This window comes from Oncorhynchus clarkii, chromosome 4 (assembly GCF_045791955.1).
Source record: "Oncorhynchus clarkii lewisi isolate Uvic-CL-2024 chromosome 4, UVic_Ocla_1.0, whole genome shotgun sequence".
Taxonomy (NCBI): domain Eukaryota; kingdom Metazoa; phylum Chordata; class Actinopteri; order Salmoniformes; family Salmonidae; genus Oncorhynchus; species Oncorhynchus clarkii.
This window is the reverse complement of record NC_092150.1, coordinates 1,241,129-1,267,883: the sequence shown is the minus strand read 5'-3', so window position 1 is coordinate 1,267,883 and position 26,755 is coordinate 1,241,129. Positions and strand designations below refer to the sequence as shown.

The window sequence follows — 26,755 nt, the reverse complement described above, 5'->3', positions numbered from 1 at the left end:
TTTATTTATATAGCCCTTCTTACATCAGCTGATGTCTCAAAGTGCTGTACAGAAACCCAGCCTAAAACCCCAAACAGCAAACAATGCAGGTGTAGAAGCACGGTGGCTAGGAAATCTCCCTAGAAAGGCCAAAACCTAGGAAACTAGAGAGGAACCAACTACTGACCACAAATACTGAACACAACTCCTGACTACAACCACAGACCATAACTACTGACCACAACCACAGACCATAACTACTGACCACAACCACAACTACTGACCACAACCACAACTACTGACCACAACCACAGACCATAACTACTGACCACAACTACTGACCACAACCACAGACCATAACTACTGACCATAACTACTGACCACAACCACAGACCATAACTACTGACCACAACCACAGACCATAACTATTGACCACTGAACCACACATCTACTGACCACAACCAAACAAGCAGTGTTGCCAACTCCTCAGTAAGGAAAGTAGCTATTGGCTGTCCTAAAAGACGCTAGCAGTCGCTACATGACGTCATCACCTAATTTGCATAATTGGCCATGATCATGTAATTGTGATGGACGCTGTTGGAGAGAGGAATAACTCCGTGGGAGAGACAAGAAGTGAGTAAAAAACACCCTAAATATGTTTAGAACTACAAATGAATTTTCTTCTGTCGATTCTTGGTTTTTTTTATGTCACAATTCCAACCCTCCTTTATCCGTGCTTGGGACCGGCAAAAGTGACCCAAAAAAGAGACTCTGGCGGAGTTACTTAGTTTTAAAATTATTATTATTATTTTTTTTACATTTACATCCCTACCTGAATGTAAGCCAGGGCGGGATCAGCCAGCGGCTGCTTCCTGCATGCGTGATTCATTTGCAGTCTGGACGCGGAGGGGTGAACATCTCCTGCTCTGACTGCAGCTGGGAGGGACTGCTGCGCGAGGACTGGGCCGCCTGTGAGTGATTTGGGACGGGGGATGGGGCCCACGCCAGCACCCGCTGGCTCGTTGAGAAGAGTAAGAACGATACGTGCTTTCACGTCAGTCTCCAAAAGTCTCCAACACCAGAAAAAGTCGCTAGATTTGTCGCTTTTTTGAAAATGTGTTGCTAGAGGGGTCTGAATACTCGCTAAATATAGCGACAAAGTCTCTAAGTTGACAACACTGCAAACTACTACTGACAACAGCTACTGACCACAACTACAGAACAAAACCACACAACTACTGACCACAACCACACAACTATTGACAACAGCTACTGACCACAACCACACAACTACTGACCACAACCACACATCTACTGATCACAACCACACAACTACTGACCACAACCACACAACTACTGACCACAACCACACAACTACTGACCACAACCACACAACTACTGACCACACGGCCTACACACTAGGCTACCCTGCCGCCCCAGGGTTTAACTAGGCTATTAGAATAATAGTAAGATCATACACATCACATACTGTTAAAAGGCATGCTGCCATCTAAGCAATCAGTTTGAATGCTTCATTGATTTGCTGGTGTTTTTGCTACAGGGGCAGGGGCAGGAGGCAGATCATTTGAAATACCGATATGTCAGTTTTGCCGCTGTGCATAACATCAGGGAGCATGTACTGGGTCATTAGCTGTGTTTCTGTCAAGAGATCGATCTATATATTATTGTTTTATAATATAGGCTATTGCCTATTATTTGCAGATAAAATAGGGTGTTTTTGACAGCTTTCCGTGGTGCTGATCGACTTATATGGGTTAATTTCTGACTGCCGTCCACGGTGCTGAATGTATTGGCTATATTCTCTGGTAGATGAGCTTCTGCTCTGTTGTTACAGTGATATTAACACACAGCCTTACCAACAAAATATATTTTCATTTTAAGGGAAATATGTTTTGCCACCTGGGCCTGTCATGATTAAGCTAAGCTACTGACTACAGACCATAACTACTGACCACAACCACACAATTACTGACCACCGCTACTGACCACAACTACACAACTCCTGACTACAGCTACTGACCACAACCACACAACTACTGACTACAGCTACTGACCACAACCACACAACTACTGACTACGGCTACTGACCACAACCACACAACTACTGAACACAACCACACAACTACTGACCACAACCACTGACTACAACCACACAACTGCTGATCACAACTACTGACCACAACTACACAACTACTGACCACAACCACACAACTACTGACCACAACTACTGACCACAACCACAAAACCACTGACCACAACTACACACCACAGCCACTGACCACAGCCACTGACCACAACCACACAACCACAACTACTGACCACAACTACACAACCACTGACCACAACTACTGACCACAACTACTGACCACAGCCACTGACCACAGCCACTGACCACAACCACACAACCACAACTACTGACCACAACTACACAACCACTGACCACAACTACACAACCACAACTACTGACCACAACTACTGACCACAGCCACTGACCAAACCAACGTTCACATCTTCTGGCTATCCTAACTTCAAATTCTTGAAAACGTTGTCAACTTTAACTATTCAAATTTGCACAGATTTGCATAAAATAACCAACCAACAGTAACAAATGACTTTCAAAAGATCTGAAGCAAGTCACACAATTTTTTTTCAGAAAATGACCGTCGAGTTTCTTCCTCGTTTGCTGATTTTTGTATTGTGTTTTTATTGTTTCACGAGAGCTTGGCGCTGAGTAAGATTTCCAATGTCTTCATTACACATGGCAAATAAACATTCAACTTAAAAAAAATAATAATCTAATGTTATAAAGATGAAAAGTACCTCACCTGTGTGTGGCATGACAGCGTAGGTGAACTGATGACTGCCCATGTCAGCGTTGGCATCAGGAGACTTAGGAGCTCGCAGTCTTTCAAGAAGAAAAATAAAACAACAGTCTTAGGAAGGAGAAAGAATGCTGTTATGTTAACTATGTCAGTAATACGCGGAACCCACTATCCTGTTATGTTAACTATGTCAGTAATACGCGGAACCCACTATCCTGTTATGTTAACGATGTCAGTAATACGCGGAACCCACTATGCTGTTATGTTAACGATGTCAGTAATACGCGGAACCCACTATCCTGTTATGTTAACGATGTCAGTAATACGCGGAACCCACTATCCTGTTATGTTAACTATGTCAGTAATACGCGGAACCCACTATCCTGTTGTTGAAAGAATGCTGTTATGTTAACGATGTCAGTAATACGCGGAACCCACTATCCTGTTATGTTAACTATGTCAGTAATACGCGGAACCCACTATCCTGTTATGTTACCTATGTCAGTAATACGCGGAACCCACTATCCTGTTATGTTAACGATGTCAGTAATACGCGGAACCCACTATCCTGTTATGTTAACGATGTCAGTAATACGCGGAACCCACTATCCTGTTATGTTAACTATGTCAGTAATACGCGGAACCCACTATTCTGTTATGTTAACTATGTCAGTAATACGCGGAACCCACTATCCTGTTATGTTAACGATGTCAGTAATACGCGGAACCCACTATCCTGTTATGTTAACTATGTCAGTAATACGCGGAACCCACTATCCTGTTGTTGAAAGAATGCTGTTATGTTAACGATGTCAGTAATACGCGGAACCCACTATCCTGTTATGTTAACGATGTCAGTAATACGCGGAACCCACTATCCTGTTATGTTAACTATGTCAGTAATACGCGGAACCCACTATCCTGTTATGTTACCTATGTCAGTAATACGCGGAACCCACTATCCTGTTATGTTACCTATGTCAGTAATACGCGGAACCCACTATCCTGTTATGTTAACGATGTCAGTAATACGCGGAACCCACTATCCTGTTATGTTAACGATGTCAGTAATACGCGGAACCCACTATCCTGTTATGTTAACTATGTCAGTAATACGCGGAACCCACTATTCTGTTATGTTAACTATGTCAGTAATACGCAGAACCCACTATCCTGTTATGTTAACGATGTCAGTAATACGCGGAACCCACTATCCTGTTATGTTAACTATGTCAGTAATACGCGGAACCCACTATCCTGTTATGTTAACGATGTCAGTAATACGCGGAACCCACTATCCTGTTATGTTAACTATGTCAGTAATACGCGGAACCAACTATCCTGTTATGTTACCTATGTCAGTAATACGCGGAACCCACTATCCTGTTATGTTAACGATGTCAGTAATACGCGGAACCCACTATCCTGTTATGTTAACGATGTCAGTAATACGCGGAACCCACTATCCTGTTATGTTAACTATGTCAGTAATACGCGGAACCCACTATTCTGTTATGTTAACTATGTCAGTAATACGCGGAACCCACTATCCTGTTATGTTAACTATGTCAGTAATACGCGGAACCCACTATCCTGTTATGTTAACGATGTCAGTAATACGCGGAACCCACTATCCTGTTATGTTAACTATGTCAGTAATACGTGGAACCCACTATCCTGTTATGTTAACGATGTCAGTAATACGCGGAACCCACTATCCTGTTGTTGAAAGAATGCTGTTATGTTAACTATGTCAGTAATACGCGGAACCCACTATCCTGTTGTTGAAAGAATGCTGTTATGTTAACTATGTCAGTAATACGCGGAACCCATTATCCTGTTATGTTAACTATGTCAGTAATACGCGGAACCCACTATCCTGTTATGTTAACGATGTCAGTAATACGCGGAACCCACTATCCTGTTATGTTAACGATGTCAGTAATACGCGGAACCCACTATCCTGTTGTTGAAAGAATGCTGTTATGTTAACTATGTCAGTAATACGCGGAACCCACTATCCTGTTGTTGAAAGAATGCTGTTATGTTAACTATGTCAGTAATACGTGGAACCCACTATCCTGTTATGTTAACGATGTCAGTAATACGCGGAACCCACTATCCTGTTGTTGAAAGAATGCTGTTATGTTAACTATGTCAGTAATACGCGGAACCCACTATCCTGTTGTTGAAAGAATGCTGTTATGTTAACTATGTCAGTAATACGCGGAACCCACTATCCTGTTATGTTAACGATGTCAGTAATACGCGGAACCCACTATCCTGTTATGTTAACTATGTCAGTAATACGCGGAACCCACTATCCTGTTATGTTAACTATGTCAGTAATAAGCAGAACCCACTATCCTGTTGTTGGAAGAATGCTGTTATGTTAACTATGTCAGTAATATGCAGAACCCACTATCCTGTTATGTTAACTATGTCAGTAATACGCAAAACCCACTATCCTGTTGTATTAACTATGTCAGTAATACGCAGAACCCACTATCCTGTTGTTGAAAGAATGCTGTTATGTTAACTATGTCAGTAATACGTGGAACCCACTATCCTGTTATGTTAACTATGTCAGTAATACGCGGAACCCACTATCCTGTTATGTTAACGATGTCAGTAATACGCGGAACCCACTATCCTGTTATGTTAACTATGTCAGTAATACGTGGAACCCACTATCCTGTTATGTTAACTATGTCAGTAATACGCGGAACCCACTATCCTGTTATGTTAACTATGTCAGTAATACGCGGAACCCACTATCCTGTTATGTTAACTATGTCAGTAATACGCGGAACCCACTATCCTGTTATGTTAACGATGTCAGTAATACGTGGAACCCACTATCCTGTTATGTTAACGATGTCAGTAATACGCGGAACCCACTATCCTGTTGTTGAAAGAATGCTGTTATGTTAACTATGTCAGTAATACGTGGAACCCACTATCCTGTTATGTTAACGATGTCAGTAATACGCGGAACCCACTATCCTGTTGTTGAAAGAATGATGTTATGTTAACGATGTCAGTAATACGCGGAACCCACTATCCTGTTGTTGAAAGAATGCTGTTATGTTAACTATGTCAGTAATACGCGGAACCCACTATCCTGTTATGTTAACGATGTCAGTAATACGCGGAACCCACTATCCTGTTATGTTAACTATGTCAGTAATACGCGGAACCCACTATCCTGTTATGTTAACGATGTCAGTAATACGTGGAACCCACTATCCTGTTATGTTAACTATGTCAGTAATACGCGGAACCCACTATCCTGTTATGTTAACGATGTCAGTAATACGCGGAACCCACTATCCTGTTATGTTAACGATGTCAGTAATAAGTGGAATCCACTATCCTGTTTATGTTAACGATGTCAGTAATACGCGGAACCCACTATCCTGTTGTTGAAAGAATGCTGTTATGTTAACGATGTCAGTAATACGCGGAACCCACTATCCTGTTGTTGAAAGAATGCTGTTATGTTAACTATGTCAGTAATACGCGGAACCCACTATTCTGACGTTGACAACACCATGCTCTGCTAACTGAGCTACCCACTTCCAATTTGTTAAACCGCAATATTTGTCAGACTCACAGAGAGAGCGTCATGGTGTTCTGGTGTACCGAGTATCCATATTTACTGTCGTTCAGCAGAGACACTCCAAAGCCGTGCTCTGATAGGTCTGCCCATTTGTGGCCCCAAACCTAGGAAGGATAATTATTCTATTGTTATAGGACCAGCAAAACAACAATGCTAACGGAAGTTAGCAGATGGGTTATTTATGTCAATAGCAGTAGGGAATTGTCTCTTGCCACTGCTTCTGCTTGCTCTTTGGGGGACTAGGCTGGTTACTGTAAAGCTCTTTGGGGGAATAGGCTGGCTACTGTAAAGCTCTTTGGGGGAATAGGCTGGCTACTGTAAAGCTCTTTGGGGGACTAGGATGGTTACTGTAAAGCTCTTTGGGGGACTAGGATGGTTACTGTAAAGCTCTATGGGGGAATAGGCTGGAAACTGTAAAGCTCTTTGGGGGACTAGGCTGGTTACTGTAAAGCTCTTTGGTGGACTAGGCTGGCTACTGTAAAGCTCTATGGGGGAATAGGCTGGTTACTGTAAAGCTATTTGGGGGAATAGGCTGGTTACTGTCAAGCTCTTTGGGGGACTAGGATGGTTACTGTAAAGCTCTTTGGGGGACTAGGCTGGTTACTGTAAAGCTCTTTGGGGGACTAGGCTGGCTACTGTAAAGCTCTTTGGGGGACTAGGCTGGCTACTGTAAAGCTCTTTGGGGGAATAGGATGGTTACTGTAAAGCTCTTTGGGGGACTAGGCTGGTTACTGTAAAGCTCTTTGGGGGACTAGGCTGGCTACTGTAAAGCTCTTTGGGGGACTAGGCTGGTTACTGTAAAGCTCTTTGGGGGACTAGGCTGGCTACTGTAAAGCTCTTTGGGGGACTAGGCTGGCTACTGTAAAGCTCTTTGGGGGACTAGGCTGGCTACTGTAAAGCTCTTTGGGGGACTGGGCTGGCTACTGTAATGCTCTTTGGGGGACTAGGCTGGCAACTGTAATGCTCTTTGGGGGAATAGGCTGGTTACTGTAAAGCTCTTTGGGGGAATAGGCTGGTTACTGTAAAGCTCTTTGGGGGACTAGGCTGGCTACTGTAAAGCTCTTTGGGGGACTAGGCTGGCTACTGTAAAGCTCTTTGGGGGACTAGGCTGGCTACTGTAAAGCTCTTTGGGGGAATAGGCTGGTTTACTGTAAAGCTCTTTGGGGTCTAGGCTGGTTACTGTAAAGATCTTTGGGGTCTAGGCTGGTTACTGTAAAGATCTTTGGGGTCTAGGCTGGTTACTGTAAAGCCCTTGTGATAATTGTTGATGTCAAAAAGGCTGTATAAAACATGTTATTGGTACCTCGAAGCGTGCCCAGTCCCAGCTCGTGTTCCTGTGTGTGGGTCTCTGCAGGTGTCCAAATTGGATCTCATAGGTGGCGTTGGGGCTCCTCACCCTCACTGGGAACTCTACCTTCAGGAACTTATGGGACTCGAACCACTCCACCTGGAATAAACAACATTATGGGACTGAAACCATTCCACCTGGAATAAACAACATTATGGGACTGAAACCATTCCACCTGGAATAAACAACATTATGGGACTAAAACCATTCCACCTGGAATAAACATTATGGGACTGAAACCACTCCACCTGGAATAAACATTATGGGACTGAAACCACTCCACCTGGAATAAACAACATTATGGGACTGAAACCATTCCACCTGGAATAAACAACATTATGGGACTGAAACCACTCCACCTGGAATAAACAACATTATGGGACTGAAACCATTCCACCTGGAATAAACAACATTATGGGACTGAAACCATTCCACCTGGAATAAACAACATTATGGGACTGAAACCATTCCACCTGGAATAAACAACATTATGGGACTGAAACCACTCCACCTGGAATAAACAACATTATGGGACTGAAACCACTCCACCTGGAATAAACAACATTATGGGACTGAAACCATTCCACCTGGAATAAACAACATTATGGGACTGAAACCATTCCACCTGGAATAAACATTATGGGACTGAAACCAATCCACCTGGAATAAACAACATTATGGGATTGAAACCACTCCACCTGGAATAAACAACATTATGGGACTGAAACCATTCCACCTGGAATAAACAACATTATGGGACTGAAACCATTCCACCTGGAATAAACAACATTATGGGACTGAAACCACTCCACCTGGAATAAACAACATTATGAGACTGAAACCATTCCACCTGGAATAAACATTATGGGACTGAAACCACTCCACCTGGAATAAACCTTATGGGACTGAAACCACTCCACCTGGAATAAACAACATTATGGGACTGAAACCACTCCACCTGGAATAAACATTATGGGACTGAAACCATTCCACCTGGAATAAACAACATTATGGGACTGAAACCATTCCACCTGGAATAAACAACATTATGGGGCTGAAACCATTCCACCTGGAATAAACAACATTATGGGAATGAAACCATTCCACCTGGAATAAACATTATGGGACTGAAACCATTCCACCTGGAATAAACAACATTATGGGACTGAAACCATTCCACCTGGAATAAACATTATGGGGCTGAAACCATTCCACCTGGAATAAACAACATTATGAGACTGAAACCATTCCACCTGGAATAAACATTATGGGACTGAAACCATTCCACCTGGAATAAACAACATTATGAACTGGGAGAAGGTGAGTGACATTACAACAAACAACCTGGAGGAAAACATTACAACAACATTATAATAAACATCTCCATAGTAGTAAATTTAAAGATTGAACATCTTTTCTGAGTCAGATATGGAAAAGTTGATTACCGAAAGGCAAGATTCTGGCAGATTAACTTTTTTATACTTTGCAAATGCATATGAAGTTTTAACAGTAATCTCTGTCAAGTACCTGAGTATTTACCTTGATAAGGACACATGGTATCTACAGTACCTGAGTATTTACCTTGATAAGGACACATGGTATCTACAGTACCTGAGTATTTACCTTGATAAGGACACATGGTGTCTACAGTACCTGAGTATTTACCTTGATAAGGACACATGGTGTTTACAGTACCTGAGTATTTACCTTGATAAGGACACATGGTATCTACAGTACCTGAGTATTTACCTTGATAAGGACACATGGTGTCTACAGTACCTGAGTATTTACCTTGATAAGGACACATGGTGTCTACAGTACCTGAGTATTTACCTTGATAAGGACACATGGTGTCTACAGTACCTGAGTATTTACCTTGATAAGGACACATGGTGTCTACAGTACCTGAGTATTTACCTTGATAAGGACACATGGTGTCTACAGTACCTGAGTATTTACCTTGATAAGGACACATGGTATCTACAGTACCTGAGTATTTACCTTGATAAGGACACATGGTGTCTACAGTACCTGAGTATTTACCTTGATAAGGACACATGGTGTCTACAGTACCTGAGTATTTACCTTGATAAGGACACATGGTGTCTACAGTACCTGAGTATTTACCTTGATAAGGACACATGGTATCTATAGTACCTGAGTATTTACCTTGATAAGGACACATGGTGTCTACAGTACCTGAGTATTTACCTTGATAAGGACACATGGTGTCTACAGTACCTGAGTATTTACCTTGATAAGGACACATGGTGTTTACAGTACCTGAGTATTTACCTTGATATGAGGACACATGGTGTCTACAGTACCTGAGTATTTACCTTGATAAGGACACATGGTATCTATAGTACCTGAGTATTTACCTTGATAAGGACACATGGTGTCTACAGTACCTGAGTATTTACCTTGATAAGGACACATGGTGTCTACAGTACCTGAGTATTTACCTTGATAAGGACACATGGTGTCTACAGTACCTGAGTATTTACCTTGATAAGGACACATGGTGTCTACAGTACCTGAGTATTTACCTTGATAAGGACACATGGTGTCTACAGTACCTGAGTGTTGAACTTGACATAAGGACACATGGCATCCAGGATGATCTCCTGGGTGATGGTGCTCTTATCACTGATCCTGAGAGTGAAGGTCACACTGCCTCTCAGTCCTCCTGGAGATGCTATCTGGACAGGAGACACCACCTCTACTACAGGCTTCCTATAGGAAGGTCAGAGGTCAGAGTTATACCCCCTGGAGATGCTATCTGGACAGGAAACACCACCTCTACTACCGACTTCCTATAGGGAAGTTAGAGGTCAGGGGTTAAGGTTAGGATTAGACCCTCTGAAGATGACACCTGGGCCGGACACTCCACTTCCACCGCAGGCTTCCAATAGAGGACACACGGGCACTGCGGCCTGACAGACAAACGAACTACATATACTGGCACTGTGGCCTGACAGACAAACTAACTACATATACTGGCACTGTGGCCTGACAGACAAACTAACTACATATACTGGCACTGTGGCCTGACAGACAAACTAACTACATATACTGGCACTGTGGCCTGACAGACAAACTAACTACATGTACTGGCACTGTGGCCTGACAGACAAACTAACTACATGTACTGGCACTGTGGCCTGACAGACAAACTAACTACATGTACTGGCACTGTGGCCTGACAGACAAACTAACTACATGTACTGGCACTGTGGCCTGACAGAGAAACGAACTACATGTACTGGCACTGTGGCCTGACAGAGAAACTAACTACATATACTGGCACTGTGGCCTGACAGAGAAACGAACTACATATACTTGGATGAGTTCAGTAGGCTCCAAACTGCCTGAACTGGGAGGGATTATCTGAACTTGTCCAATCAAATCAAATGTATTTATAAAGCCCTTCTTACATCAGCTGATATCACAAAGTGCTGTACAGAAACCCAGCCTAAAACCCCAAACAAGCAATCAATGCAGGTGTAGAAGCACGGTGGCTAGGAAAAACTCCCTAGAAAGGCCACAACCTAGGAAGAAACCTAGAGAGGAACCAGGCTATGAGGGGTGGCCAGTCCTCTTCTGGCTGTGCCGGGTGGAGAGGAACCAGGCTAAGAGGGGTGAGTCCTAATGAACACAACCCCGTTGTATCGGCCAGCCCGATGAGAACAGGAAACAGGATGTTTCTCTCACCGTGTCTGTAGGTGGTAGTCCATCACGTCCCAGGCGTCCCAGTACAGAGGAACATCATCAAACAGCACAAACTGGTTCCCACTGCAACCGTGAGATATCGCCTCTCTGGAACACAGAGAGAGGTTTCATTCTCGCTGTGTGTGTGTGTGTGTGAGTGAGTGTGTGTGTGACCAACATTGTATCTCTGTCACGCCACCAATGTTATAACCATAGCCATTAAAACAAGTAGATGGTCCTCAAAAAGTTCTACAGCTGCACCATCGAGAGCATCCTGACCGGTTGCATCACCGCCTGGTATGGCAACTGCTCGGCATCCGACTGTAAGGCGCTACAGAGGGAAGTGCGTTCGGCCCAGTACATCACTGAAGCTAAGCTTCCTGCCATCCAGGACCTATATACCAGGCGGTGTCAGAGGAAGGGCCAAAAAATTGTCATTAGACTCCAGTCACCTAAGTCATAGACTGCCACCGCACGGCAAGCGGTACCAGAGTACCAAGTCTGGGACCAAGAGACTCCTTAACAGCTTCTACCCCCAAGCCATAAAACTGCTGAACAATTAATCAAATGGCCACCCGGACAATTTACATTGACCACCCCCCCCCCCCCCCAACTTCACCCCTACCTACATGTACAGATTACCTCTAACCTGCCTTGGCACATTGACTTGGTACCGGTAACCCCTGTATATAGCCTCGTTATTTTATTGTGTAACTTAAAAAAATATGTTTTTTTACTTTAGTTTATTTAGTATATATTTTTCTTAACTCTATTTCTTGAACTGCGTTGTTGGTTACGGGCTTGTAAGGAAGCCGGAAGTATTTGAATATGAAGCTGAATGGCACAAAAAACTAGCTAACGATCATGGTGAAAGTGGCCGTAACTAGCAAAGGATCATGGTGAAAGTGGCCGTAACTAGCAAAGCATGGTCGATTATTTCCATCCTGACAGAGCGCCTCCTTGTAGCCCGTGATTGTTCTGTGTCAGCACATGGTCCTTGTCTGTGTGAGGTCAAATTTAGTAGTCAGAATGGATCACTTTTAAATAAATATCTACATTTGTAGCGAACTTTAAAATAATTCACGTGTGGATCGAACTTGACCATAATAAACACATTTTAGAGCCCAAAGCAGCCTTCACATTTTGGGGGTTTTGGCCGTTCTGCAGATCGTCATTTACATAGGATTTCCAGGACAGACCAGGGCTTTTGGCACCGCTAGGTTGCTATGCAGTAGGCGAGCAGCAGAGCTAGTGACTTCACACTCCAGACCAGACCCTGGGGGACTGGTTATAAGCATTGAACACAATATGTCCTCTTGGTTCTAGCGTAACATTTTGTTTCCAACAGTGATGGTTTGTATAAACCTTGGTGTCGAGATGTCTAAAATGCGATACTGTACAGAGATACTTTACTTTTGAGGAGATGCGATACTCCATTGAAATCGTATTGACGCCCATTGTGTACGTTGCCCATGCGTTGTCAATGTCCTGCTGGGCGCTAGCTCAAGTCAATTGGCCAACATTGCAAATCTTTTTCGAGATGTGAGGTAATGAACTTGTTTCCTGTAACATCGTATAGCTTTGGAATCGTGACATTACCTAATTGATGAAAATAGGCAGGTTTCTCGACTCACGTTTCTTCCCCTTCCCGAGTTTCAGTTGACTAAGTGAGAAGATGTTAGCCTGCCTGCATAGCAACTGTTTTTTTCTGGGAGGATTTTGTCTTCAGATGGAAGGATGAAATAGTATAAATGTCTTTATTAAAATAGCGTGCAGAACGCATCACAGGCATATGCAAATTGAAAGTGAAAGTGACGCTTTTGTGATTGGACAGTGAAAATTCTGTGTTGTTCTTGATCCCGTTTCACACGGGCTATTTTAGCACAGTGTTTCTGTGTTCCTACTCTGGAGCAGGGCCAGATAGCCCTGGGATAAGATTGATCCTAGCCCACTTTAGAATGTGCAAGTGTGAACACTTGGTTAGCCCCGGGCTAAAAATCCCCCTTAGCGACAGGGCTGAGGAGGCTCTTAGTCACAGGGCTGAGGAGGCTCTTAGTCACAGGGCTGAGGAGGCTCTTAGTCACAGGGCTGAGGAGGCTCTTAGCCACAGGGCTGAGGAGGCTCTTAGACACAGGGCTGAGGAGGCTCTTAGACACAGGGCTGAGGAGGCTCTTAGACACAGGGCTGAGGAGGCTCTTAGACACAGGGCTGAGGAGGCTCTTAGCCACAGGGCTGAGGAGGCTCTTAGCCACAGGGCTGAGGAGGCTCTTAGCCACAGGGCTGAGGAGGCTCTTAGACACAGGGCTGAGGAGGCTCTTAGCCACAGGGCTGAGGAGGCTCTTAGACACAGGGCTGAGGAAGCTCTTAGACACAGGGCTGAGGAGGCTCTTAGCCACAGGGCTGAGGAGGCTCTTAGCCACAGGGCTGAGGTGCAGTGTGAACGCGCCTTCTGAGGATGGGATTTTACCTGTTAGTCTCGACCAGGTACAAGGAAGCCAGGCATCCATCCTTATTAACAACAGCACGTAATATCCCATTCTCCATGAGGACAGTACCATCAGCCTATGATAGAACAACACTCAAACTAAGATTATCAACGGAAGAGTCACAGTCAACTGAAAGCGCCAAATAAAAACTACATTTTCATATAATGAAATAAATAACTATTCCCATGAATCAAATGAAATGTCCCAGCTATGTAGTGTATATTTACCTGAACCTTGACGGAGACCAGAGGGACAGGTTTGGTAGCAGTGGCATCACGGACAGAAACTACACCAACACTGGGGACTGTCACCAGAGCTACAGAATAACACAGGAATAACATGTATGTTCACAACGGCAGACGGAGCGATGTGGACATCTGACATGCAGGTACATGAAACACCTCTGTTTCACTATGCATCACCTCTAAATAACTTACAAGTTCAATTGTGAAAGAACAACACCATTTTGTATTGTGGTTGAGTAACTGCATCAATGATCTGTGAGTTTTCACACTGTATAGTCAGCTACGGTACCTAGGCATGGTTGTTGATGATCAGGAGCGCCCCCTGTCAGTGGGAGAACCTCGGTGCGTTCCCAGGGCAGGGTGTTGAGGACAGCAACGGAAGTAGCAGTACTGTCAGAGTCTCCTGTCTGGGTCATAGTCCCTTCAGACCCCAGGGCCCGACAGGAAACACGCAGCAGTCTGGTCCCCACGGTACGGATGTCTGAGAGACAGCGGCACACATACACAGGAATTGGGGTTCACACTCCACATGGAATGGTTTAAGTTTGTGACTTTTTCTAAAAACAAAAACGGTCTGCTATTGTCATTATGGTATTTTTTCATATACCCTGATAAAACACAGCTGTTATATACCCTGATAATATACAGCTGATATATACCTTGATAATATACAGCTGTTATATACCCTGATAATATACAGCTGATATATACAGCTGATATATACCTTGATAATATACAGCTGTTATATACCCTGATAATATACAGCTGATATATACCTTGATAATATACAGCTGTTATATACCGTGATAATATACAGCTGATATATACCTTGATAATATACAGCTGATATATACCTTGATAATATCGTAGTGCTGTTATATACCTTGATAATATACAGCTGATATATACCTTGATAATATACAGCTGATATATACCTTGATAATATCGTAGTGCTGTTATATACCTTGATAATATACAGCTGTTATATACCTAAATAATATACAGCTGATATATACCTTGATAATATACAGCTGTTATATACCTTCATAATATACAGCTGATATATACCTTGATAATATACAGCTGTTATATACCTTGATAATATACAGCTGATATATACCTTGATAATATCGTAGTGCTGTTATATACCTTGATAATATACAGCTGTTATATACCTTGATAATATACAGCTGTTATATACCTTGATAATATACTGCTATTATATACCTTGATAATATACAGCTGTTATATACCTTCATAATATACAGCTGTTATATACCTTGATAATATCGTAGTGCTGTTATATACCTTGATAATATACAGCTGTTATATACCTTGATAATATACAGCTGTTATATACCTTGATAATATACAGCTGTTATATACCTTGATAATATACAGCTGTTATATACCTTGATAATATCGTAGTGCTGATATATACCTTGATAATATCGTAGTGCTGTTATATACCTTGATAATATACAGCTGTTATATACCTTGATAATATACAGCTGTTATATACCTTGATAATATACAGCTGTTATATACCTTGATAATATACTGCTATTATATACCTTGATAATATCGTAGTTCTGATATATACCTTGATAATATACAGCTGTTATATACCTTGATAATATACAGCTGATATATACCTTGATAATATACAGATGTTATATACCTTGATAATATCGTAGTGCTGATATATACCTTGATAATATACAGCTGTTATATACCTTGATAATATACAGCTGATATATACCTTGATAATATCGTAGTGCTGATATATACCTTGATAATATACAGCTGTTATATACCTTGATAATATACAGCTGATATATACCTTGATAATATACCTTGATAATATACAGCTGTTATATACCTTGATAATATACAGCTGATATATACCTTGATAATATACAGCTGATATATACCTTGATAATATACATTGATAATAAACAGCTGTTATATACCTTGATAATATACAGCTGATATATACCCTGATAATATACAGCTGTTATATACCTTGATAATATACAGCTGTTATATACCTTGATAATATACAGCTGATATATACCTTGATAATATACAGCTGATATATACCTTGATAATATACCTTGATAATATACAGCTGTTATATACCTTGATAATATACTGCTGTTATATACCTTGATAATATACAGCTGTTATGTACCCTGATAATATACAGCTGTTATATACCTTGATAATATACAGCTGTTATCTACCCTGATAATATACAGCTGATATATACCTTGATAATATACCTTGATAATATACAGCTGTTATATACCTTGATAATATACTGTTGTTATATACCTTGATAATATACAGCTGTTATATACCTTGATAATATACAGCTGATATATACCTTGATAATATACAGCTGTTATATACCTTGATAATATACAGCTGTTATACAGTGGGGCAAAAAAGTATTTAGTCAGCCACCAATTGTGCAAGTTCTCCCTCTTAAAAAGATGAGAGAGGCCTGTAATTTTCATCATAGGTACACTTCAACTATGACAGACAAAATGAGAAGAAAAAAAATCCAGAAAATCACATTGTAGGATTTTTAATGAATTTATTTGCAAATTATGGTGGAAAATAAGTATTTGGTCACCTACAAACAAGCAAGATTTCTGGTTCTCACAGACCTGTACCTTCTTCTTTAAGAGGCTGCTCTGTCCCCCACTCATTACGTGTATTAATGGCACCTGTTTGAACTTGTTATCAGTATAAAAGACACCTGTTCACAACCTCAAACAGTCACACTCCAAACTCCACTATGGCCAAGACGAAAGAGCTGTCAAAGGACATCAGAAACAAAATTGTAGACCTGCACCAGGCTGGGAAGACTGAATCTGCAATAGGTAAGCAGCTTGGTTTGAAGAAATCAACTGTGGGAGCAATTATTAGGAAATGGAAGACATACAAGACCACTTATAATCTCCCTCGATCTGGGGCTCCACGCAAGATCTCACCCCGTGGGGTCAAAATGATCACAAGAGCGGTGAGCAAAAATCCCAGAACCACACGGGGGGACCTAGTGAATGACCTGCAGAGAGCTGGGACCAAAGTAACAAAGCCTACCATCAGTATCACACTACGCCGCCAGGGACTCAAATCCTGCAGTGCCAGACGTGTCCCCCTGCTTAAGCCAATACATGTCCAGGCCCGTCTGAAGTTTGCTAGAGAGCATTTGGATGATCCAGAAGAAGATTGTGAGAATGTAATATGGTCAGATGAAACCAAAATATTAATTTTTGGTAAAAACTCAACTCGTCGTGTTTGGAGGACAAAGAATGCTGAGTTGCATCCAAAGAACACCATACCTACTGTGAAGCATGGGGGTGGAAACATCATGCTCTGGGGCTGTTTTTCTGCAAAGGGACCAGGACGACTGATCCGTGTAAAGGAAAGAATTAATGGGGCCATGTATCGTGAGATTTTGAGTGAAAACCTCCTTCCATCAGCAAGGGCATTGAAGATGAAACGTGGCTGGGTCTTTCAGCATGACAATGATCCCAAACACACCGCCCGGGCAACGAAGGAGTGGCTTCGTAAGAAGCATTTCAAGGTCCTGGAGTGGCCTAGCCAGTCTCCAGATCTCAACCCCATAGAAAATCTTTGGAGGGAGTTGAAAGTCTATGTTGCCCAGCAACAGCCCCAAAACATCACTGCTCTAGAGGAGATCTGCATGGAGGAATGGGCCAAAATACCAGCAACAGTGTGTGAAAACCTTGTGAAGACTTACAGAAAACTTTTGACCTCTGTCATTTTCAACAAAGGGTATATAACAAGGTATTGAGATAAACTTTTGTTATTGACCAAATACTTATTTTCCACCATAATTTGCAAATAAATTCATTAAAAATCCTACAATGTGATTTTCTGGATTTTATTTTCTCATTTTGTCTGTCATAGTTGAAGTGTACCTATGATGAAAATTACAGGCCTCTCATCTTTTTAAGTGGGAGAACTTGCACAATTGGTGGCTGACTAAATACTTTTTTGCCCCACTGTATACCTTGATAATATCGTAGTGCTGATATATACGTTAATAATATACAGCTGTTATATACCTTGATAATATACAGCTGATATATACCTTGATAATATACAGCTGATATATACCTTGATAATATCGTAGTGCTGATATATACGTTAATAATATACAGCTGTTATATACCTTGATAATATACAGCTGTTATATACCTTGATAATATACAGCTGTTATATACCTTGATAATATACAGCTGTTATATACCTTAATAATATACAGCTGTTGTATACCTTGATAATATCGTAGTGCTGATGTATACCTTGATAATACACAGCTGTTATATACCTTAATAATATACAGCTGTTATATACCTTGATAATATCGTAGTGCTGTTATATATCTTGATAATATACAGCTGATATATACCTTGATAATATCGTAGTGCTGTTATATATCTTGATAATATACAGCTGATATATACCTTGATAATATCGTAGTGCTGATATATACCTTGATAATATCGTAGTGCTGATATATACCTTGATAATATCGTAGTGCTGATATACAGTGCCTTGCGAAAGTATTCGGCCCCCTTGAACTTTGCGACCTTTTGCCACATTTCAGGCTTCAAACATAAAGATAAAAAACTGTATTTTTTGTGAAGAATCAACAACAAGTGGGACACAATCATGAAGTGGAACGACATTTATTGGATATTTCAAACTTTTTTAACAAATCAAAAACTGAAAAATTGGGCGTGCAAAATTATTCAGCCCCTTTACTTTCAGTGCAGCAAATTCTCTCCAGAAGTTCAGTGAGGATCTCTGAATGATCCAATGTTGACCTAAATGACTAATGATGATAAATACAATCCACCTGTGTGTAATCAAGTCTCCGTATAAATGCACCTGCACTGTGATAGTCTCAGAGGTCCGTCAAAAGCGCAGAGAGCATCATGAAGAACAAGGAACACACCAGGCAGGTCCGAGATACTGTTGTGAAGAAGTTTAAAGCCGGATTTGGATACAAAAAGATTTCCCAAGCTTTAAACATCCCAAGGAGCACTGTGCAAGCGATAATATTGAAATGGAAGGAGTATACCACTGAAAATCTACCAAGACCTGGCCGTCCCTCTAAACTTTCAGCTCATACAAGGAGAAGACTGATCAGAGATGCAGCCAAGAGGCCCATGATCACTCTGGATGAACTGCAGAGATCTACAGCTGAGGTGGGAGACTCTGTCCATAGGACAACAATCAGTCGTATATTGCACAAATCTGGCCTTTATGGAAGAGTGGCAAGAAGAAAGCCATTTCTTAAAGATATCCATAAAAAGTGTCGTTTAAAGTTTGCCACAAGCCACACCAAACATGTGGAAGAAGGTGCTCTGGTCAGATGAAACCAAAATTGAACTTTTTGGCAACAATGCAAAACGTTATGTTTGGCGTAAAAGCAACACAGCTCATCACCCTGAACACACCATCCCCACTGTCAAACATGGTGGTGGCAGCATCATGGTTTGGGCTTGCTTTTCTTCAGCAGGGACAGGGAAGATGGTTAAAATTGATGGGAAGATGGATGGAGCCAAATACAGGACCATTCTGGAAGATGGATGGACTCCTGATGGAGTCTGCAAAAGACCTGAGACTGGGACGGAGATTTGTCTTCCAACAAGGCAATGATCCAAAACATAAAGCAAAATCTACAATGGAATGGTTCAAAAATAAACATATCCAGGTGTTAGAATGGCCAAGTCAAAGTCCAGACCTGAATCCAATCGAGAATCTGTGGAAAGAACTGAAAACTGCTGTTCACAAATGCTCTCCATCCAACCTCACTGAGCTCGAGCTGTTTTGCAAGGAGGAATGGGAAAAAATGTCAGTCTCTCGATGTGCAAAACTGATAGAGACATACCCCAAGCGACTTACAGCTGTAATTGCAGCAAAAGGTGGCGCTACAAAGTATTAACTTAAGGGGGCTGAATAATTTTGCACGTCCAATTTTTCAGTTTTTGATTTGTTAAAAAAGTTTGAAATATCCAATAAATGTCGTTCCACTTCATGATTGTGTCCCACTTGTTGTTGACTCTTCACAAAAAAATACAGTTTTATATCTTTATGTGTGAAGCCTGAAATGTGGCAAAAGGTCGCAAAGTTCAAGGGGGCCGAATACTTTCGCAAGGCACTGTATACCTTGATAATATCGTAGTGCTGATATATACCTTGATAATATCGCATTGCGTCCTCTACCACCATCTCTATACAGGTGCCAGGAATCACATCATGGAACTGGTTCAGGAGGAGCTGCCTGAAAAACAAAAGACAATTGTGGAAAAGTAGAGTGTTGAGGGCCTAGGAGACATGTCAATGTTTTAGTAGTGTCAAGGGCCTAGGGGACATGTCAAGGTTTTAGTAGTGTTGAGGGCCTAGGAGACATGTCAAGGTTTTAGTAGTGTTGAGGGCCTAGGGGACATGTCAACGTGCGATGTCTGTGCAGAACAATAAAGAGCTCCGTTAGCTAAATACTTCACCTAGTTCAACGCTATGGAAGTTTAGTTGCTAATTGTTCATCTAATTTGTTTCTATAATATGTCTGCCCATTTAGAGAACGTGTGTTGTCTCAAAAGCACCCCAGAGGCTAAATGTCTATATCTTTGTGTGCTGTGGCCTTTACCTCCAGAGGATTTGTAGCGGTTCGGAGGGGTACTGGAACGTTTTGTCCAGACACAGAGCCAAGCTGCTGGCCACCTCAACGTCATGGAGCAAGGTCTCGCACTGACGATTCCCTAGCTTAATCTGGGGAGACACACGTGGGTTGGAAAAGTGATAAACTCTGTCATTAAAACCCAGTAAACAACAGTTCTAACTAATAAAGTCAATGTAGAGTGTGAGATCCTAACCTGGTCCCAGATGTCGGACGTGAACATTACCATAGAGTTGACAGTACGGCACAAACAGCTCTGAGAGGCTTTGAGAAGCCCAAATTAGGCCCCACCTGTGCCTGTGTGGTGTAGGTGCCGTTGTGTAGTTCGAGAAACAGTTCTCCAGTCCAGGTGCACAGAAGAGAGGAGTCCGCCTCGAGCTCAGAGAAGAGCCGGTCAGGACTGGACATCTGGACCCTAAGGTTAGAAACAATAAGACACACGTTACAGTCAATTGTGTATAGAAACACGTGTATCCATGGTTACAGTGTAATAAAGAAACAAGTTACAGACAATTACATACATGTGTTAAAATGACGCAAATATAGCAGGAGCCTTCAGAGAGTATTCACAGTCCTTGACTTCTTCCACATGTTGTTGCGTTTACAGCCTGCATTTAAAATGGATTCAATTGACATTTTGTGTCACCGATCTACACCCAATAGCCCATAATGTCAAAGTGGAATTTTATTTGTAGAACAGTTTAGAAATTAATACAAAAAATGAAAAGCTGAAATGTCTTGAGTCAATCAGTATTCAACCCCTTTGTTATATCAAGCCTAAATCAGTTCAGGAGTTAAAACGTGCTTAACAAGTCACATAATAAGTTGCATGGACTCACTCTGTGCTCAATAATAGTGTTTAACATGATTTACGAATGACTACCTCGTCTCTCTATCCCACACATACAATTATCTGTAAGGTCCCTCAGTCGAGAAGTGAATTACAAGCACAGATTCAACCACAGAGACCAGGGAAGTTTTCCAATGCCTCGCAAAGAAGGGCACCTATTGGTGTAAAAATGTAAATATCCCTTTGAGCATGGTGAAGTTATTCATTACACTTTGGATGGTGTATCAATACACCCAGTGACTACAAAGATACAGGCATCCTTCCTAACTCAGTTGCTGGAGAGGAAGGAAACGTCTCAGAGATTTCACCATGAAGCCAATGGTGACAATGAAACAGTTAGAGTTTAATGGCTGCGATAGGAGAAAACTGAGGATGGATCAACAACATGGTAGTTACTCCACAATATTAACCTAAATGACAGAGTGAAAAGAAGGAAGTCTGTACAGAATAAAAATTTTTCCAAAACATGCATCCTGTTTGCAATAACGCACTAAAGTAAAACTGCAAAACATAGAGCAAAGATATTAAATTTATGTCCTGAATACAAAGTGTTATGTTTGGGGCAAATCCAACACATCACGAAGTACCACTCTTCATATTTTCACGCATAGGGTTGGCTGCATCATGTTATGGGTATGCTTGTCATCATTAAGGACTATGGAGTTTTTTGGGACAAAAAATAAACAGAATACAGCTATAAATAAGCACAGGCAAAATATTGACTCAAGGGTGTGAATACGTATGTAAATGAGATATTTCTGTATTTAATTTTAAATACATTTGCAAAAATGTCAAAAACCATGTTTTCACCTTGTCATTATGAGGTATTGTGTGTAGATGGGTGAGGAAAAACCTACCTATTGAACAATAGAACCACTTTAATCCAACAGCAATGCTTGATTTTGTAAATAAAAAATAATCTGCCAAAAAGTAAAGTGATGTCCTGCTCCTTCCCTGACTTCCTAAATGTTTGTATTTTACACTGCTCATTTGTCACAATTTTGACATCACGAACATAATTTTTTTTTTCTCACACCTATTCCTAACTTAACCTTCTAACACAATGTCCTGTAGGTATCCAGCCAGGTGCTAAGGCATCTCTCTCTCCCCTCACTGAATGAATGAAAAATGGATTACTGGACGATAATTGTGCACCTTACCTCACAATAGAATTTAAATGAGAAGTAACTGAATGATGAGAGTGACGAGGTTGATTTAATTTAGAAAGACAATAGTGTAATTATGAGGTTGTTGTGTCTACTCATCAGCAGCAAATCATTTGACCGCATGCCTTGCAGGCTGATACATATATTTTATTGTAATGGAAACTAAAACAGGCTGTAGGCCTATGTTTTCTGTAGGACTTTGTAGAATTATACAAAACATATCCTTGACTATCTAAACAAATAACTAATTGTTAAGTTTTTAAAATATTTCTTCATGCAATTCATAATTTCTAATAGTTTATGCACCTTGCGGATTGATATGCATATGATGGGTAAAGAGGACGCCTAGCCAGGAAGTCCTCGTGTTGATAGATGTTTAATTCAGGCTGTAACAACGTTCTCTAGCCAGGAAGTCCTCGTGTTGATAGATGTTTAATTCAGGCTGTAACAACGTTCTCTAGCCAGGAAGTCCTCGTGTTGATAGATGTTTAATTCAGGGTGTAACAACGTTCTCTAGCCAGGAAGTCCTCGTGTTGATAGATGTTTAATTCAGGCTGTAACAACGTTCTCTAGCCAGGAAGTCCTCGTGTTGATAGATGTTTAATTCAGGCTGTAACAACGTTCTCTAGCCAGGAAGTCCTCGTGTTGATAGATGTTTAATTCAGGGTGTAACAACGTTCTCTAGCCAGGAAGTCCTCGTGTTGATAGATGTTTAATTCAGGCTGTAACAACGTTCTCTAGCCAGGAAGTCCTCGTGTTGATAGATGTTTAATTCAGGGTGTAACAACGTTCTCTAGCCAGGAAGTCCTTGTGTTGATAGATGTTTAATTCAGGCTGTAACAACGTTCTCTAGCCAGGAAGTCCTCGTTTGATAGATGTTTAATTCAGGCTGTAACAACGTTCTCTAGCCAGGAAGTCCTCGTGTTGATAGATGTTTAATTCAGTCAGTAACAACGTTCTCTAGCCAGGAAGTCCTAGTGTTGATAGATGTTTAATTCAGTCAGTAACAACGTTCTCTAGCCAGGAAGTCCTCGTGTTGATAGATGTTTAATTCAGGCTGTAACAACGTTCTCTAGCCAAGAAGTCCTCATGTTTATAGATGTTTAATTCAGGCTGTAACAACGTTCTCTAGCCAGGAAGTCCTCGTGTTGATACATGCTGGAGAAGCACCGGAGAAGAAGGCTGATGTTTCACGTGTTCCTATCCAATTTATCTTATTTCTTTGCGTTGTTTATAACTTGCTGGTGCACGATATCTAAGGAAGTCTCAAGGTTTTGCTTGCCTGAGGTAGAGCATCTCATGATAAGCTGTAGACCACACTATCTACCTAGAGAGTTTCCATCTGTATTTTTCGTAGCTGTCTACATACCACCACAGACCGATGGCACTAAGACCGCCCTCAATGAGCTGTATTCTGCCATAAGGAAACAGGAAAAAGCTCACCCAGAGGGGGCGCTCCTAGTGGACGGGGACTTTAATGAAAGGAAACCTAAATCCGGTCTACCAAATTTCTATCAACATGTTAAATGTGCAACCAGAGGAGAAAAAACCCCTCTGGACCACCTTTACTCCACTCACAGTACAAAGCTCTTCCTTGCCCTCCATGTGGCAAACCTGACCATAATTCTATCATCCTGATTAATGCTTACAAGCTAAAATTAAAGCAGGAAGCATCAGTGACTCGATCAATAAAAAAGTGGTCAGATGAAGCAGATGCTATGCTACGCTACAGGACTGTTTTGCTATCACAGACTAGAATATGTTCCGTGATTCCTCCGATGGCATTGAGTAGTACACCACATCAGTCATTGGCTTCATCAATAAATGCATCGAGGACGTCATCCGCACAGTGACCATTCGTACATACCCCAACCAGAAGCCGTGGATTACAGGCAAAATCTGCACTGAGCTAAAGGCTAGAGCTGCCGCTTTCAAGGAGCGGGACTCCAACCCAGAAGCTTATAAGAAATCCGACAAACCATCAAACAGAAATTGAAATTGACGAACCATCAAACGGGCAAAGTGTCAATACAGGACTAATATCAACACCTGCTCTGACCCTCATCGAATGTGGCAGGGCTTGCAAACCATTAGACTACAGAGAAAAGCACAGCCGAGAGCTGCTCAGTGACACAAGCCTACCAGACGTGCTAAGCTACTTACATGGTCGCTTCGAGGCAAATAACACTGAAACATGCATGAGAGCATCAGCTGTTCTGGAAGACTGTGTGATCACGCTCTCCGCAGCTGATGTGAGTAAGACCTTTAAACAGGTCAACATTCACAAGGCCGCAAGGCCAGATGGATTACCAGGATGTGTACTGTGAGCATGCGCTGACCAACTGGCAGTGTTTTCACTGACATTTGTAACCTCTCCCTGTCCAAGTCTGTAATACCAACATGTTTTAAGCAGACCACCATAGTCCCTGTGCCCAAGAACACTAAGGTAACCTGCCAAAATGACTACCGACCCGTAGCACTCACGTCTGTAGCCATGAAGTGCTTTGGAGGCTGGTCATGGCTCACATCAACACCATCATCCCAGAAGCCCGAGACCCACTCCAATTTGCATACTGCTCTAAAAGATCCACAGATGATGCAATCTCTATTGCACTCCACACTGCCCTTCCCACCTGGACAAAAGGAACACCTATGTGAGAATGCTATTAATTGACTACAGCTCAGTGTTCAACACCATAGAGCCCTCAAAGCTCATCACTAAGCTAAGGACCCTGGGACTAAACACCTCCCTCTGCAACTGGATCCTGGACTTCCTGACGGGCTGCCCCAGGTGATAAGGGTAGGTAACAACACATCCCCCACACTGATCCTCATCACGGGGGCCCTCAGGGGTGCGTACTCAGTCCCCTCCTGTACTCCCTGTTCACTCATGACTGCATGGCCAGGCACGACTCCAACACCATCATTAAGTTTGCCGATGAAACAACAGTGATCACCGACAACGACGAGACAGCCTATAGGAAGGAGGTCAGAGACCTGGCCGTGTGGTGCCAGGACAACAACCTCTCCCTCAACGTAATCAAGACAAAAGAGATTGTGGACTACATGGAAAGGAGGACCGAGCACGTCCCCATTAACATCGACATGGGGGGTAGTGGAGCAGGTTGAGAGCTTGAAGTTCCTTGGTGTCCACATCACCAACAAACTAACATGGTCCAAGCACACCAAAACAGTCGTGAAGAGAGCACGACAAAACCTATTCCCCCTCAGGAGACTGAAAAGATTTGTCATTGGTCCTCAGATCCTCAAAAGGTTCTACAGCTGCACCATCGAGAGTATCCTGACTGGTCGCATCACTGCTGGTATGGCAACTGCTCGGCCTCCGATCGCAAGCCAATACTGAGGGTAGTGCGTACGGCCCAGTACATCACTGGGGCCTAGCTTCCTGCCATCCAGGACCTCTACACCAGGCGGTGTCAGAGGAAGGCCCTAAAAATTGTCAAAAGCCCCAGCCACCCTAGTCATAGTCTGTTCTCTCTGCTACCGTACGGCAAGTGGTATCGTAGGTACCACAGGTAGCCTAGTGGTTAGAGTGTAGGGGCAACAGGTAGCCTAGTGGTTAGAGTGTAGGGGCGGCAAGTAGCCTAGTGGTTAGAGTGTAGAGGTGGCAGGTAGCCTAGTGGTTAGAGTGTAGAAGTGGCAGGTAGCCTAGTGGTTAGAGTGTAGGGGCGGCAGGTAGAGCATAGTGGTTAGAGTGTAGGGGCGGCAGGTAGCCTAGTGAGTGCTGGGCCAGTAATCGAAAGGTTGCTAGATCGAA

General features: G+C 42.2%; 1 protein-coding gene across 1 annotated transcript in view; it reads right to left on the bottom strand.

The window, feature by feature from the left end:
- The window catches only part of LOC139406277 (mannosidase, alpha, class 2C, member 1), a 52,667-nt gene that overhangs the window by 5,370 nt on the left and 20,542 nt on the right, over window positions 1-26,755 (bottom strand). The window contains exons 13-23 of the mRNA XM_071148732.1: window positions 21,253-21,376; window positions 20,932-21,053; window positions 20,480-20,565; window positions 14,524-14,715; window positions 14,217-14,305; window positions 13,971-14,065; window positions 11,507-11,611; window positions 10,372-10,528; window positions 7,748-7,891; window positions 6,439-6,548; window positions 2,826-2,905 (exon numbers count right to left, since the gene is read on the bottom strand). Coding sequence (XP_071004833.1) covers window positions 2,826-2,905; window positions 6,439-6,548; window positions 7,748-7,891; window positions 10,372-10,528; window positions 11,507-11,611; window positions 13,971-14,065; window positions 14,217-14,305; window positions 14,524-14,715; window positions 20,480-20,565; window positions 20,932-21,053; window positions 21,253-21,376 — 1,304 coding nt within the window. The remainder of the gene's footprint in view (window positions 1-2,825; window positions 2,906-6,438; window positions 6,549-7,747; window positions 7,892-10,371; window positions 10,529-11,506; window positions 11,612-13,970; window positions 14,066-14,216; window positions 14,306-14,523; window positions 14,716-20,479; window positions 20,566-20,931; window positions 21,054-21,252; window positions 21,377-26,755) is intronic.